The sequence below is a fragment of the Tamandua tetradactyla genome, chromosome 7, assembly GCF_023851605.1.
Source record: "Tamandua tetradactyla isolate mTamTet1 chromosome 7, mTamTet1.pri, whole genome shotgun sequence".
Taxonomy (NCBI): domain Eukaryota; kingdom Metazoa; phylum Chordata; class Mammalia; order Pilosa; family Myrmecophagidae; genus Tamandua; species Tamandua tetradactyla.
The window spans coordinates 110,178,621-110,195,565 of record NC_135333.1 but is presented as its reverse complement, the minus strand read 5'-3'; the positions used below and the strand labels follow the sequence as shown (position 1 = coordinate 110,195,565).

The window sequence follows — 16,945 nt, the reverse complement described above, 5'->3', positions numbered from 1 at the left end:
CAAAGGAAGATAAAAAAAATGTCAGAATATGGCACATCAGATGGCACACTGGGAAATGATTCACCCAGATGACTAATTAGTCACCTAAATGACTAATTAGCCTTCAGGACAGACTGCCACTTTTCTAGAGGCCACGCCAGAACATGGACTATGTTACAAGCATCAGTTTTTGTTGAAGATCTAATTAAAAAAAAAAAACGCTTTGAAAACCAAAGCTATGTTAATGAACCAGGGAAGGCAAGACCCTTGTTTTCTAGTCACATTAGATATTCAAAGTCAGGTTTCTACCATTTTGGAATGACATAAACTGCTCCACAGCAATATATTCCCCGTAGCTCTTGGGAAATATGCTTGCTGTTTCCTTAAATAAAATTCCCCCTTTCAGGTCTGATTCATTCTCTATGTGATTGTGCAACTTCTGAGCTCATTCTGGTCCTTCTTGAATCCTATTCTTTAAGAGGCAAGACCTCTTTCTCTCTCCCCTTTAAAATCAGTTTAACCCAGCAAACTACAGCCATATGACTCACGGAGAAAGTGCTAGATAAGCAACAGTTAGCTGTATTTTAAAAGCTGTGGTGAGATGCAGTTTTTTAAACCTGTGGAATAATTTAATTTTTAAGAACATTTTTCCTTCACATCAACAAATCATGGAGGGGGTAAAGCACATTGTTAATAAAGACTAGAAGTGTTGCCAAGACTTCATTGCTATTTAAAAATATTTACTGTTTCGTAGGAAAATGTACACATCCCTGGTACTATGGTTAAAAAAAAAGCCTATGATTAAAGAATTTGAGATTTTGGAGAAATGTTTGTTTTGCTTTAATTGCTCAACATGGTCATTTAGAAGTTACCAAACTCTTTTCTGCTTAGTAAAATAAGGTAATGAACATAGAATCAGTACTCACAGACTTAACAGAAAAACAAAAAAAAGGATATTTATTGTATTTTCTCATAAATCAGATTAGCTAATCTGGAGATTAGCAGAGAACTTTCAAAATACCCACACAGTAAATCTCTCATTACTTTTCCCCCTAAGTAGTAGGGTTTCAAGTTTTTAAAAACTGCTAATAGGAAATTAGTTAACGAAAATTAAGTATCAGTTAAGTTCTCAAAGAGTCTAATTTCATAACTTGAGCAATAAAACCCTGAATCATCAACCTTTGACTTACGATCACTCCTTCCCATCTGCTTCCCATAAAATAATCACAGTCTCCTTCCCACCTGCTTCCCATAAAATAATCACAGTCTCCTGACCACATCAGCAAGCTCAGAACTACCTGTGTCTACTTGCCCAGCTCTAGGGCTGTGGGAGTAAAAGCTGTTTGTTCTAATGAATCCATGACTGTTTACCACTGCATCATGTTTACCTTTAACTGGACTTTGGAAATTCCACAGCCCCTGAAAGCTGGAGAGAACCACAGATCCATCCACGATGGTACCCAGGCCCAAGGAGATAAAAGCGGCCAAGAGTTTCTCATTCTAAAGAAGCTGTTCTTCTACTGAAAATTTCTGAGTCCAAAAACTTTCCTTTCTTAAAGTGTAGCAGGCAAAGTTAGTGGCCACTACTTGCCCTCCACTGTCCCCTGGCCACTTGGGAGGTGTGAGACACAGGTGACAGATTCACTTAGTGTAATTTTAACTGGATAAGCAACCACTGTCTCATAAAATCCATTAATTCAGCCAGGGTTGCCTAAAAAGATCTGTTGTTGTTGCTCTCCTGACCTTTAGTACAAATTCCACTACTTTTTGAATCAGACTTTCACCAGTTTTTGCTCTTGATAAAAGGCACTGAAGCAAGTTGTTACAGTAATTCATACTTTTAATAGTACTTCAGTGGTAGTCTCTGAAAAGGTTATTTGCTGTATCCCCACCCCACTTTTAAAGATACTGTACTCCCCGTTTAAAGATACTTTTTAAACATCTGATACACCAATCCTTGTTTAAAACGTGGCTTATTCTTATTTAGGCCTCCAATAGAATAAGATAGCTGGTCCCAATACCTCTGGAAGGTAGATGGAAAATTCTCAAATTGTATATAATCTTATGTTTCCTGAAAACTGAAATAAGAATACATCATCAGCGATTTTTCTCTGGGTTTTTTTTTTTTTTTAAATCATTCCTGTGGACTTTTAAAATCTCCCTTAAGTAGAAAGTTTCAGTTCCTCATATCCCATGGAGTTAGCATTAGAAATGGGGATTAGACAATAAGACAGTTAATTATTCCCTTCAAAGGACGGGCCCGCCTCCATCCCTCAGGTGGGAATGCTGCAACTGGAAGTTCTGCCCAGGGCCAGGCCACAGGTGACTCAGCAGCGAGTCACAGGACGCTGGAAAAGGGGCGCCAGGGAGTGTCTGAGCCTTCCATGAAGGAGCACACAAGGCCTGGCGATCATCAGCCCGTTCACCCTCCAGGGACCAGCGTATAAGGTAGGTGAGGTCATGTGGGGAAATTGGGGGAAGGGTGTTTTAAATTCTCTCTAATTTGGGGGGCCAACAAGAGGATTCTCTCGCTCTCCTTGGGCGGTGACAGACCCTGTGGGGCTACCTCTCACTAGGATCAAGAGGACTTCCTACTTCCCCCGAGGGCTGGGTCCCGGCCGCCCCTTCCGGCTTTCCCAGTCCCGGCTCCCTTAGCCAGACTCCCGGGGTCTCCGGGAGACTCCCCGGGCGCGGCCCCACGTGTAGCTCCTTCCGCCTACGCACTCTTCCCCCAGAGTCCGCACAGGCGAGGCTCCTGCCGCACCTTTGGGAGGCCCCGGGACCCCACTCACCATGACAGGGACTTGTAGGGCCAAGCGACGCTGAAGAGGCGGGAGGATGGCGACAAGAATCTCCCGCTATGAGACTACCAAGGAGTCCGGGGGAGAAGTAGTGAGAGGACGGCCGGCTCGCAGGGGCCTTTTATAGCCCTTCCTGGGCCACGTGTCGCGAGGGCGGGCACTGGACTCCGCCCCGGGCCCCCGCCGTCCCGCCGTCCCGCCGTCCCGCCTCCCTGCTACGCGGCCCTGGGCTGGTCGGCCCCCCGACAGCCCGCGGGGAGGGGAGGGGCGCGCGGTGCTGATTGGTGGGTTTAAAAGTTCAAACCCAAATATTCGGAAGGAGCCAGGAGCACTAGGAGGGGAGGAGAAATCCTGCAAAAGAATGGGTTGGGTGGGGTAGAGAAGGGGCAGGAGACGGTGACTGAAAGGAGGTGAAGCGTCTACACGGTCCTCACTGGGTGTGGGAAGCGTCAGGTAGGCAAAGGCTAGGAGAGGTGAAAAGTCGGATAAAGAGAGCGGCGGAGGAGCGGGCCACCGTGGCTCAGCGGCGGAGCTCTTGCCTGCCATGCGGTACACCGGGGTTCGATTCCCGGTGCTTGTACAGGCAAAAAAAAGGAAGCCGCGGCCGGAGACCCGGGAGGGGAGACCCCTCACACGCCCCCGCGGGCTCGGGACCCCTTGGAGGGCGCTCCGCGTGGCTCCCAATTAGGCACCGCCGCACAACTCCGTATAAGGCCAGGCTGCGCGCCGGCGCTCACCGCGAGGCTGCTGGATCCTCCCGGGTGAGACTGGGTGCTGCCCGGCCGCCGCCGGCGCTGGCCCCCCTCGCCTTGAGGGATCTCTGAAAAAGAAGGCCTTGTTCCCCGTTGCAGGGTCTTAATTAGCCATGAGAGGGCTTTATGCTCACTTACCTTTTTGGTTACTTTTCTTTACTCGTTTTTCTATCTCCTCTTTAAATGAGATGGAAACAAAAGAGGGAGTAACAACTTGTTCACAGAAGGTACAAAAACAAGTTTTTTAAGTTCATTATAAGAATAATTTCCATTTATTGATTGCCTGCTCTGCACTGACTTAACTACTTTTGGCTCTCATATTACATCATCACATTTCCTCTATAACACAACTCCTGTTAGTTAATCGCACTTTACAGATGCGGGCTCAGAAGAGTTAAACTAGTTGAAAATCACAGTGGACTGTGTGTGTGTGTGTGGGGGGGGGCTGAAGTTAGAACCCAAGTCTGTGTAACTACCCTTAAACCCTACTTTTTAAAAAAATTTTATTTATTAATTAAAAAAATTAAACAAACTAAATCATTAATATGTGATCATTCCATTCTACATATATAATCAGTAATTCACAATATCATCCCTTAGTTGCATATGCATCATTTCTTAGAACATTTGCATCAATTCAGAAAAAGAAATAAAACGAAAACAGAAATAACAAAAAAAAAGATTATACATACCACACCCCTTACCCCTCGCCTTCACTGATCACTAGCATTTCAAACTAAATTTATTTTAACATTTGTTCCCCCTATTATTTATTTTTATTTCATATTTCTATTTGTCTGTTGACAAGGTAGATAAAAGGACCTTAAACCCTAGTTTTTAGTGCCTCATGCCAGATAAATCCTCTGGCCATTCAGCCAGAGGTTTATTTTTCAGAAGCATCTTTTACTTTGTTTTAGTTGTTTTTCTTTCTCTGCAACTTCATCATGTTAAGGTGGCTCTTAGTAGAATTCCTTAACCATCTCTGAGCCATGGAGCTAATGGAAACATTCAGGGAACAAAACTGACTGTTATACAGAATAAAAGTGTACAGGGCTTTGGAAAAGGCAAAATGAAAGCAAAAATGGGTTTTGGATACAGAATAAACAGAACTCAAGATACACTCCAACTCATAGCACAACGCATACACTGGAAATATGGGCCAAGATTCCTTTTCAAATTACCAGTACATAGTTCCTTCATTCATCAAATGCTTATTGAGCATCTATTATATGCAAGAATATTCCAAAATTAGTCTCTTGCTAAATATTTCAGTTTTAATTAGTAGTGTTCAATTTTTGACCATTCCACAAATATGTATTTAGCAGTTTCTAGGTGCTTGGTGATAACATATGAACAGAACTGACAGATCTCTGCATCATGGAGCTTATATGTAGAGCAAGATAGGGACAGATGACAAAGCATGAGCATAATAAATGGGTAAACTGTATAATTTGTTAGAAGGCAAAGAGTGCTATTGAAAAATGTATAACAAGGGGTGTGTGGAGTGGAGGAAGTTGCAATATAAATAAGATGGTCTAAATGAGAAGGTGAGATTTGAACTTGAAGGTCATAAGGAGTTGGCTAAGTGGCTCCCTGGGAGAAGAATGGTCCTATCTGAGCAACTCCAGCAAAGGCCCCTGCCCCTAGGCATGAACCAGTCTAATGTTCTTGGAAGGAAGAGCAAAAGGCCAGTTTGGATGGAAAAGATAAATAGAAGAGGTCAGAGAGGAAATGTGGAGCCAGATCCTCTAGTTCCTTATAAGACACTTAAGTCTGGTGGCTTTTACTCTGACATGGGGAGCCATTGTAGGGTTCAGAACAGAAAAGTGACAAGATCTGACTAACTTTTTTAAAAGATTATTTTGTATAACCTGATATTTAGAGATGAGAATGAAGCCACATAAATCGGATTAAGGTAATTCAGAACACGGGGGTAAGGAAGACGTATTTTAGAACCACACCTACCCTTTGAGACCAAAGGAAGAAAGGTTTATTTTGTCTGGAACCTAAATTTTCTGTAGTACATAATCTAATCCAACCTGTCTGGATAGCTCATTTGAACAACTGAAACACAGGGAGCATAGAATAAGAATGAGGGCCTTTAATCCTATATAGCTTAATGTAATGCCTGGATACATCCTACAGTATATTAAGCAGATAATTAAAAAGTTGTGGCAAAGTCCCTTGAGGGATGGAAGAAACAATAAGGAACTATTAAACTTTACCATCAGGGAATCACCTGATACTGTGTCAAATTTTAGGGACATCCAAATGAAAAGGCCAGGCCCTTGATCTTGAGGCTCACTCTTGTGAAGCTTATGTAGGCAGCAGAGAAACTTAACCTACTTATAGGTATGCCTAAGAGTTACTTCTGCAGGACCTTTTTGTTGCTTAGATGTGGCCTCACTCTCTCTAAGCCCAACTCTGCAAGTGAAATCACTGCCCACCACTCTACATGGGACACGACTTCCAAGGGTGAGAGTCTCCTGGCAGCGTGGGAGATGACTCCCAAAGATGAATCCAGCCCTGGCACCATGGGATCAACAATTCCATCCTGACTAGTAGAGGGAAAAAGAAGTGTAACTAATAAATTATCAGTGGCAGAGAGAGTTCAAATAGAGTCGAGAGGCTACTTTCGAAGTTGCTCTTACATGAGCTTCAGTTAGACCTTGCTACCTATCATAACCTGTGAAACCCCAACCAGGACCATTCCAGCCAATCCTAAAGAACACCTAGGGCAATATATAAGATTCTACAAGGATTCCATGCACTAGAGTAACTTTCCAGATACCTACAACCTCCAGATGGGTCCCTGGTCCAGAAAAATTCTGAAACCTAGCCCAGCCTCTCCCGAACATCAGATAGTTCCATCTCTCTACCCCATATTAGTGACAGACCCTTCCAACATGAAAAAGTTAGAATGGCTATAGCCTAAAGATCCTTAAAGAGTGGTGTAGAAAGATCAAAGATGATGGTGGAGTTATACAGAGAAGGTAGGGTTTAACAAATGTATATGATTGCTGAATCATTAAATTGGTATTTCTTTTAGTCTCTGGAATCTTAGAGCAGCTAGAAGTAAAACCCTAAAATTGTGAAATTATAATCCATACCAAACTCTGAAATCTGTTCTACAATTAATTGTTGTGCTGTGCTTTCGAATTTATTGCTTTTCTGTATTTATGTTATTTTTCACAAAAAAAGAAAAAGTCGATTGTGATGATAAAAAATATTTATTCCTGCTAGCCTCCTATATTCTGGAGCAGCTAAAAGGAAAAATCGGAGATGATGGTATGGTAGCCCATGACGAACTCTGGGATCTACCCTGTAACTTGTTGAAGAGTGCTCTGAAAACTATTGCTTTTTTCTTCTTTGCTTTGTCTATATGCTATACAATAAAAAAAGTTTTTAAAAAAAGATCATTCTGTATTGTGAGCCATTGATGGTATACTTTGAATGGGCTTAATGGTGCATGAAGATATCTCAATACAAATATATTTTTTAAAAGATCATTCTGATACTTGTGTTGAGGATAAATCTTTAGAAGCACAAAGGGAGAAGCAGGGAGATACCTAAAGATGATGTTGACTGCAGTAATCCATTTGAGAGAGATGTAAGGATTCAGACTGGCATGGTGGCAGAGGAGATGGTGAAAATGGTTGGAGTTGGCTACATTCTGAAGATAGGGCCAAAACAATTTCCCAAAGGTTTACATTACATATGGGTTGTGAGGAAAAAAGAAGTCAAGGATTACTCAACGGTTTTTAGCCTGAGTGCATGAGAGATGGATGTGCCATCAATGGATATAAAACACTGTGAATGGGGCAAGTTTGGAAATTAGAATATACTTGTACAAGGACATAGTGTAAGACAATAATAAAGAAGGAATAAAATTTTTTGGAGAAATTTTTAAAGCAGACAGGTAAAGAATGACCTAAGAAGACCTCATAGAAGAGATGACACTTAGACCTCTAACTAAGAGAGTAGTATTTAAATGAATAGAGCTCTGAACTAGTTTTTTAGAAACCATAATTTGATTTTGTGAACGAACACATTCCTGTTTTTATTAGGCAGTTGGGAATAATGTGGAGAAAAATTTGAGTTTTTTTCTGGATATAAATCCTTTAGATATTAAAAAGCTGATTATGTTTCAAACTTAGAGATTTTCTGACTTTTGAAAGTAGTGCTGAATTGGACTGAGAGATTTTAAGCATATTGTAAAGTAATTAATTATTTGTGTGTTCTGTGTATAAAGTATATAGAAGCTGGGGTGGGTTCTAAACCCAAGCATAAATTTCTTCCTTCTTCCATTATTTTGTAGTATCTCTGTTTCTTCTTTCCTTCAAGAATACTGTTATTAGAAGGAAGTATGCAGAGCCAAAAACTTTGTGAATTTATTATCATATATTAAAAAAAAAAAAAGAAGGCTTTGTGTCAAGCCAGGTATTCATACAAAACCAAAGTTTAGTTTTATCTCTGTTTTAATAACGTGGATTGTTAATCTGCTCTTAAATGTAAAGTTTTTTTAAAAGTTTTTCTTCATCATCTGTGGTAGTTAGATTCAGTTGTCTACTTGGCCAGGTAAGCATACCTAGTTTTGTTGCTGTGGACATGAGCCAATGGTACGTGACCCTCACCTGTTGCTGATTTACATCTGCAGTCAGCTAGGAGGCGGGCCTGCTGCAATGAAGGACGTTTGACTTAATTGGCTGGTGCTTAAATGAGAGACTCAACATAGCACAGCCTGAGCAGCTCTGCATTTCTCATCTCGGCACTGGCAGCTCAGCCCAGGCCTTTGGCGATGCAGAAAGAAGTCACCCCGGGGAAAGTTGTTGGAACCCAGGGGCCTGGAGAGAAGGCCAGCAGAGACCATCCTGTGCCTTCCCACATAAGAAAGAACCTCAGTGGAAAGTTAGCTGCCTTTCCTCTGAAGAACTCACAAAATAAATCCCCTTTTATTAAAAGCCAATCTGTCTCTGGTGTGTTGCATTCTAGCAGCTAGCAAACTAGAACATCATCTGAGTACTCTATCTACAAAACAAAGATCTTACATCAGAATAATATCCTTCTTAAGGATGACAAGGTCAAGGATATTTATTTCAGAAGACAAATCTCCTAAGTATCAAGGGAAAAACTATTACAAATAATTTGTTCTTTCACATTGTGTAAGTAAGGTGCTGAAATAGTTTAACCTATTGCATAGGAGGTGTTGGAGAAGAATTACAGTGGTTAAAAGATTTTCTATCCTGTCGCTGGTTAAAATTGTATAGGTAAAATATAATTCATATATGTAGAGACTGAATAAAATTCATAAAAATTTGAAAATGTTCTCACTGTACATGTTATATCTGATACTAATCAGTATGATAAGCAATGGTACCGTGTTGTGAGTCATGGTTTTAGCTATTCTTAAAAGGCTACAGATAAAAAGAAAAAAAAGGCTACAGAACATAGCAACAGCCAAATTGTCACTTGCACTGCTTTGCTCTAATACTTCTCAAAGTATATGTGGTCAGCTATAGGTCAGAGTTCCATCTGTAACAATGAAAAACTTTACAAGAAAGGCAAGACAAATACATCTATTGTATTTTATCCGTTAATTAACATAATTCTGGTAAAAGTGAAGCAGAACAAAACCTCTGTTATGGTTTCTTTTTTTTTTTTTTAATTTTTTATTAATTAAAAAAAATTACAAGAAACACAAACATTCCCAACACATATACTCAGCAATTGACAATATCATCATAGTTGCATATTCATCATCATGATCATTTCCCAGAACATTAGCATCAATTCAGAAAAAGAAATAAAAAGACAACAGAAAAATATAACAAACAGAAAAAAAAAAAATTTTACAGGCCCTACCCCTTACTGATCCCTTTCATTGATCACTAGCATTTCAAACTAAATTCATTTTAACATTTGTTCCCCCTATTATTTATTTTTATTCCATATATTCCTCTCATCTGTTGACAAGGTAGATAAAAGGAGCATCAGACACAGGTTTTCACAATCACACAGTCACATTGTGAAAGCTATATCATTATACAATCATCATCTGCTATGGTTTCTTAATATAAAACATGTTGTTTTGATTTCGGAAAGCAACTTCATTTAAAAATGCTTATAAAAATTAAAGCTCAGACTGTAAGTGTTCACTGCTATCTTTAAATTCTGAAATGCTTTGCTCTTTATATAACCTAATAGTTTCCTGAAACTTTAAGTATCTGTGTGACACCTGAGACTAAGATTTAGTTCTCCAGCCCTGAAAGTCAGCATAAGTCCATACAGCAACTGTTAAAAAACAACCAAACAAAAAAACTGAAAATGATCAGACTCTGATTAATGATGTGATGAAGCTGATCTGGTTAAAACTAAATTTATATATAAGGTAAAGAATAATATGTCTGTATTTTAAAGCTTTAGCTTTTGTGTGAGATAAAAAGAAAAATGTTTATTTTGTCCAAAATCTACACTATCTAATTTAATCTGTCTAGACATTTAAAAGAATCTAATTCAGCTTTTAATATGATTATTTCCTGGAATAAGGAACAAAATCTTAATGTTCTGGACAAGTTAATGTTATGCAATAATGCACTTCAGAATATTTTGGGCAGAAAATGAAATGTGTTTGCAAAGTCCCTTGAGGGACTGGGAAAAATACAGCTATTAAGCTTCCCCATCTGGGGAATTCCTGACATTTTCTTAAGCAAGAGGGACTTCCAATTTAATAAGCCAAGGTCTCAATTTTAAGGCTTGCTCTTATGAAACTTATTTCTGTAAAAGTAAACTGTACCTACTTAGGATTAGTGCCTAAGAGCCATCTCCAGAGAATCTCTGCTGTTGCTCAAATGTGGTCTTTTTCTAAGCCAAACTCTGAGCTTCCCCCCTAAGTGGACATAATTTCCAAGGGTGTAAGCCTGGTACTGGAAGCATGAAATATAACTGGCCCTGGCACCACAGGACACTGGCCTTGGCATCATGAGACATAAATTTTAAGGATAAGCATGGCCCTGGCATCATGGATGAACTGAACAAATACAGTTTCAATGGCTAAGAGATTTCAAATAGAGCTGAAAGGTCATTCTGGAGGTTACTCTTATGCAAGCTTCAACCAGATATTACAAACTGCCACAATATGGCAAACCCCAACCAACAGTGTTCCTGGAAACTTGAAAGATATCCTGTACTCTATAAAATTTTACTTATTATTTTTCAGAGACTTGAAACCTCCAGATTGTTCCAGTACCAGAGAAGCTCTAAGACCCAGAGATACTGGACTCTCCAAGAATAACCAGTTTCATTGTTTCATCCCTTTGGCCCTTAATAACTAACCCCTCTTTCAGCCTTGAAGCAGTTAGAGAGTATCGCCCAGATATCCCCCAAGATTGAGAGATAATTATCAAATGAGAGGGAGGGATTTAACTGAGAAATTAGGATTTAAGGAATGATTTTGATCATATTCCTTTTTGCTTTCTGGTATATTGGAGTAGACAGAGGGAAATTCCTGAAATCTCTAAATTATAATCCAGCTGCCTTGATCTCTGATGATGATTGTATAGCCCTTACCTTCAACTACCTCTGTGATTGTAAAAACCTTGTGACTAAACTTCATTTGTACCCAGTTATCCAGTTTTTCAATTTTGGAGTCTTGTATTCGCTAAAGACAGCCCCTAATATTTATTAATTAATTGGGTCAGCCCAGAACTAACCCACCCCAAATATAAAGTTAACTTATCAAACTTTAACCTACAAGTCACCTTTACTTCATTCTGCCATTTTCTTGCACACATTCTGTGACTAAGCATGTAATCAATCTGCATATACTCAATAATTAAATCACCTCTAATTACATCATCTGGGGCCACTGTGCCCATCGTTTCTCTAATAAAACTACCTGAATTATTGCAGTTCAAGGAAACAGATTTTGGGCCACTAGGCCATCTGCTCTTCTACTACGTGCCTAGATAACAAATTCTCTCTTTGAAACCCTGGTGTCTCAAGAATTGGTTATTGAACATGTCGGGCAAAATAATCCATGGCCTTTGTCTGGTAACATTATCAGGGGTTTGTTTTTAGCCATACTAAGTTGAGGTACCTGCTTCCATGTGAAGGTGGAGATGTCTTCGATAGGGTTGGCTATGCAAGTTTGCATTTCAAGGGAAAGCCGTCTGGGCTAGGGATAACACATTTAAATCTCATCCTAAAAGTCATGACACTGGGTGAGATCACCGAAGAAATGAGTATAGCTACAGAGAAGAAATGAACCAGGAACTGACCTCTAAGAGAAGAGGCAGAACCAGAAAAGGATACTGAGAAGGAAAAGCCAGTGAGTTAGGAGGAAAGCCAAGAGTATGAGCTGAAAACCAAGTGAAGGAGTGATCAGCAGCATCAAAGGCACTGGTAGGTCAAGATGAGGACTGAAATTTGACTATTGGATTTAGCTATGTAGAGGTCCCCCACTGACTGTGATAAGAACAGTCCAGTGCAGCAATTTTTAAAAATAATGGAGGGATTTTATTTATATTTTATATTTTGGTATGATTCATTAACAAAGTGTCTTTATTTTTCCTCTTCGTACTCCCTACCACCTTATATTCAAGCAGACAGTCCCTGAGGGACCACAAGATATTTGAGGCTTTGCAGTTCTAAAGACCTGAGTTTGGATTCTGCTTTTTTGTTTGTTTGTTTACTATCCATGGGCTCCTTGGGCAAATTTCAAGTATTCTCTAGTTTTTTCCTTTATAAAATGGGAGCAATATATAACTCATAGGTGGATACTTTTTATGAGTATTAAATGAGATAAATAAATAATTCACAGTTACATACACTGTGCCTGGCACGTAGAAAAGCCCTAAATAAAACTGATAGCTGGTAGTTATTGTTGGAGATGGAGTTGATGGATACAATTAAAGATGAAGATATATGCTCTCATTTAAAAAGCCATTTTAAGCATTGGGAGCTATATTTAAGTTTGCTGCCCCCTGTTGGAATTTTCTGGGGGGAGGAAATCTCTTTTCTCCCTGGGAAGGGGTAGACAATTACAAATTTAACCATAATGTAAATAGGGTTTATGGGTCTAAAAAGTACTAAGCGAGGAGAGGCAGAGACTGATCATACTTTCAAGATGAAATTTTACATAATTTACCAAAACCATGTTGGGGTGGGAGAGAGAGAAGACCTAGTCCAGTGCTCTGCCATTAGCTGGCTATACAACTCTGGACAGGTATTTTTCTTCTTTGGGTCTCAGGTTCCTAGTGTACAATATGGGGTGGGGGGTTGGACTGAATCATCTCTGAGGCCTCTTCCACCCTAACACGCTGTGACTCAAGGCTTCTGCCACACATGTGAGGCATACAGAAATCAGCAAAGTTAGAACATACTTCATTTAGTCAGGGTCTTCTAGGAATCACCGGTGTATTCAATAAATATAGACAGATGGGACAACTGCTGGAGACTTATGCTTTAGGGAAAGAGATATTGCACACCTACTCTGGCTCAGGTGAACTCTGAGTTTGGACTGCTATCATAATAGCATGTCTAGAAAACATTAAGTAAAGAAAAAAGAATTCAAATAAAATCAAGCTTGAAGCTAATCTTTTGTTTATTTTCCATCTAACTCCAGTTTTCTCTGTTGAGATACTAGTGATATTGAAACATTTTCAAAGAAACATGTTCAGTGACAAATGACGTTAAAAATAATAATAGTATAGGATATTTTGTGCTCACCAGGCAATTTATAACAAAATATTTTTTACTCCAAAAATAAATAAATAATAGGGGGAAATTTTAGTAGAGTGAAATGCTAGTGATCAATGAAAGGGAGCAGTAAGGGGTGTAGAAAAAAATAGGGGAAACAAAGGCTGTAGTATATTGGGTAGATGGAAATACTAGCAGTCAATGAGAGGGAGGGGTAAGGGGCATGGTGTGTATGAGTTTTTTTCTTTTTTCTTTTTATTTCTTTTTCTGAATTGATGCAAATGTTCTAAGAAATGATCATGGTGATGAATATCCAACTATGTGATTATATTGAGAGTTATCGATTATATACCAAGAATGGAATGGTCATATGGTAAGAATGTTCGTTTGATCTCCGCGTCGCGACGTGTACGGTCTGAGGCGCTGTCGCCCACAGAGGGCGACCCCAGAGTCACTGTTTTCCTAGGGGCGGTTTTCTTCTTCGAGACCCGCTCCACCTCTCCTTTCCCCCTCTTCTCGAGGTTATCGAAGCCCCCAGGTCTGGGAGGGGTGGCGAGGCCAAGCTCCTGGACCCGGAAGAAGAGCTGTCTCCTGCCTCTGCCATGAAGCCCACCGTGCTGTCCCTCACCGAGGAGGACCTGACTGAAGGGAAGAAGGACGCTTTAGAAAATTTGCGTGTGTACCTGTGTGAAAAAATTATAGCTGAGAGACATTTTGATCATCTGCGTGCAAAAAAAATACTCAGTAGAGAAGACACTGAAGAAATTTCTTGCTGAACCTCAAGCAGAAAAAGGGCTGGAAAGTTGTCAGACTATTTACAAGAAAACCCCAAAGGACTAGATACACTGGTTGAGTCTATTCAGCGAGAAAAAACACAGAACTTTCTGATTCAGAAGATTACAGATGAAGTACTTAAACTTAGAAATATAAAACTAGAACATCTGAAAGGACTGAAATGTAGCAGCTGTGATCCTTTTCCAGATGGAGCCACAAGCAACCTCTCTAGATCAAATTCAAACAGGAGTAATTTCTCTGAAAAACTCAGAGCATCAGACTGTCATGTACCATCCAGAAGGAGAATCCAGCACGGCCCCCTTTTTTTCTACTGATTCATCTCTGAATTTACCTGTTCTGGAAGTAGGCAGAACTGAAAATACCATCTTTTCGTCAACTACACTTCCTAGACCTGGGGACCCTGGGGCTCCTCCTTTGCCACCAGAGCTGCAATTAGAAGAAGGAACTTGTGGAAACTCTAGTGAGATATTTCTTCCCTTAAGATCACATGCTGTTTTGCAACAGTAACAGTTTATTTTGCTTTTTAATTCTTTGTTTTAAATAACAGCAAAAAATGTTTTACAGGATATGAATCTTTTCATAAAATCTCTGTAATGACTTCTTAACATTTGACACATGTATTTTAAAACATATTAGCATACTTTGTAAATAGAATTTTGTAGAATTAAAGAAGCACACTTAAATAGCTAAATGTAAATCATATTGATCACATACTTTTCAATATTTTCTACTTTTTGTTTTTGGTGTTTTCATTTTAGTGTTTTCAGTGTATATTTTAAATTTTTTATGTTTTAAGACTAATTTTAATAGGGAACATTTCTCTATTTGAGTATAAATTCTTAGGCTGAAATAATATTTCCTCTCAGTGCATTTGTGCTAGAAATGTTCAGGGCCTAACAGTCCTTTCCAACCACCGAGCAGTCAGGTTTCAGAATTAAGCTGTTGTTCCTCTTCAGTAAGAAAACCAGTAACCAGTCACTGACTGGAAAACTGTCTATATACAGAAAAGAATACGTTTCCCACTTCATAAGATTTACAGGCACTCACAGAGTTCCCTTCTTACGCTGGAAGAACACCTACCTGGTGGAGTCGAGTCTACCTAAGGTCTCAGTTTGCCAAAATGTATTTCTTATTAACTTCACTAAATCATACTACTTTCTTGTGATTTTCAAAATCTTAGCTTTTATCATTTTCATTCCTGAAGAAAAAATAATCTTGCTACCTCTTATTTGATGAGATTTTTAAAAATATTTTTTCTCTACTTTTCATTGTCTTTTAATTGGGGACCATATGCAATTGAAATAACTAGAACAAACTGAGTGTTTTTTTGGATGACCGTTCTGTTTTTAATACTGTTTGGAACAAGCAGGCCATTACTTTGAATTTGTCTTTCTTGTTATATAACAGAATTTAACTAATTTTATGAATGTATAAATCTTACGCTTTCCTTTTCATTTAAATTATAATTTTGTTTCCTAATAATAGTCGCATATATATTTCTCTTTATAATTGCAAAAAGCTGACATAGAAATTTGTCAATGAAAATGAAATAAAATTTGCCAATAAAAAGTTAAAAAAAAAAAGAATGTTCATGTTTGTATGTTGTCATGTTTAAAAAAATTTTTTTTAATAAAAAAAATATCTTTCACTCCAATAGCACCTTGGGGAAGTAGTCAAAAAGAAGTTTTTAACAAAGGTATTCATGATGGAACTGTGAGAGAACTAACTCCTGAAACTTGAGATAATTTACCTTAAATCAAAAGCGGCAGACCCCAGAACAAATGCCCAAAGGCCAAGTTCCTCTTTTATCCCTCTGCCCTTCCTCAGCCAGTTCCTGGCCCTGGTTCTTAGGGAAAGAAAGTTGTGAGAAATCATTTATTGAATCTGTTGCCTTTAGGCAAGGCTACAACTAATCTAACAAGAAAAACGAGAATTTGTCCTGCTTCAAAATCTCAAGAAGACAGTTAGGACTCTTGCAATTAAGCTCAACCACCCTCTATAACACACATTTTTAAAATCTGTGTATTTCAAGGCTATCTGCTTTGTCTTTCTACCCCTTGTAAATACAAAATAGTAAGACATTATCTTCTAAATAATATATTATTTTCGTTTCTAGGAAAAATAATCCTTAGATCCTTTAACATTTACTTACTGCTCCTTTTTATCCCCAAAATATTTGCAACCTTTGTAACTTTCTTGCAAATTCTTTTCAAAGCCTTCCTTCTCCCTGAGTTAAACAGTGTTTTGGACCACATCCCTTTCATCAGGGCTTTGTATGTGAAAAGTTAGCTACGTTTGGGGAGATTACCAGAGAAGTCTGCCTTTCATCTCTGAGATTTCACATTTTCTTTTCACTTACATGTCATCTGGTTGGTTCTGATCTGCTTTAAATATCCTAAAAATTTACAGTGCTTCTGAATCGTTTCCTCACTGTGACCAACTGAAACAGCTGAGTAGCTTGTGTCATTGCATCACCACAGCCAGGCCTTCTTATCCCAAGTTTTTTCCTGTCTTCCCTGTAATCTTCAGCTATTCTCTAGTCCTCCCTTCCCTGTCTCATTAGCATACTCAGGTAAAATTCTCTTGCAGAAAATTAAAAAGAACTACCCACATTCTTATTTTTCCAATAAGTGGACAATATTTTGGAGTCTGGAAATCTTTTCTGTTTATAAAAATGTTTAGTTAATAATTTTATTTATTCATATAACTAAAAAGTACTTAGGAGGCCCAAAGTGGGAGGCCTCTGAGGGTTTTTTTTTCCTGTTACTATAGCTTCTTGCCACCAGACCAGGCAACAAAGGACTCACTTATTGACTGTGAATCTCAGGGTAGTTTCCTCTCTTTCAATTTTCTGGCTATTTCTCTATCTGCCCCTTCTAGGACACAGCGCCAGTCATTTTTAAGTTCACTAAGTATTGATTT

The 16,945-nt window shown here is 38.9% G+C and overlaps 1 protein-coding gene and 1 pseudogene across 4 annotated transcripts in view; one reads left to right on the top strand and one right to left on the bottom strand.

The window, feature by feature from the left end:
- Nucleotides 1-16,945, bottom strand: part of LOC143691779 (tubulin alpha-1C chain) — a 100,289-nt gene that overhangs the window by 3,684 nt on the left and 79,660 nt on the right. The window contains exon 1 of one of the 4 annotated variants that reach the window (XM_077170797.1): nt 2,772-2,906. The exons of the other annotated variants lie outside the window; for them this stretch is intronic. Within the exon in view, the coding sequence (XP_077026912.1) occupies nt 2,772-2,774 (3 nt within the window). The 5' untranslated portion in view covers nt 2,775-2,906. Of the gene's footprint in view, nt 1-2,771; nt 2,907-16,945 lie in introns of those variants that run through there. 4 annotated transcript variants of the gene reach the window in all.
- Nucleotides 13,781-14,530, top strand: LOC143691780 (B-cell lymphoma/leukemia 10 pseudogene; annotated as a pseudogene).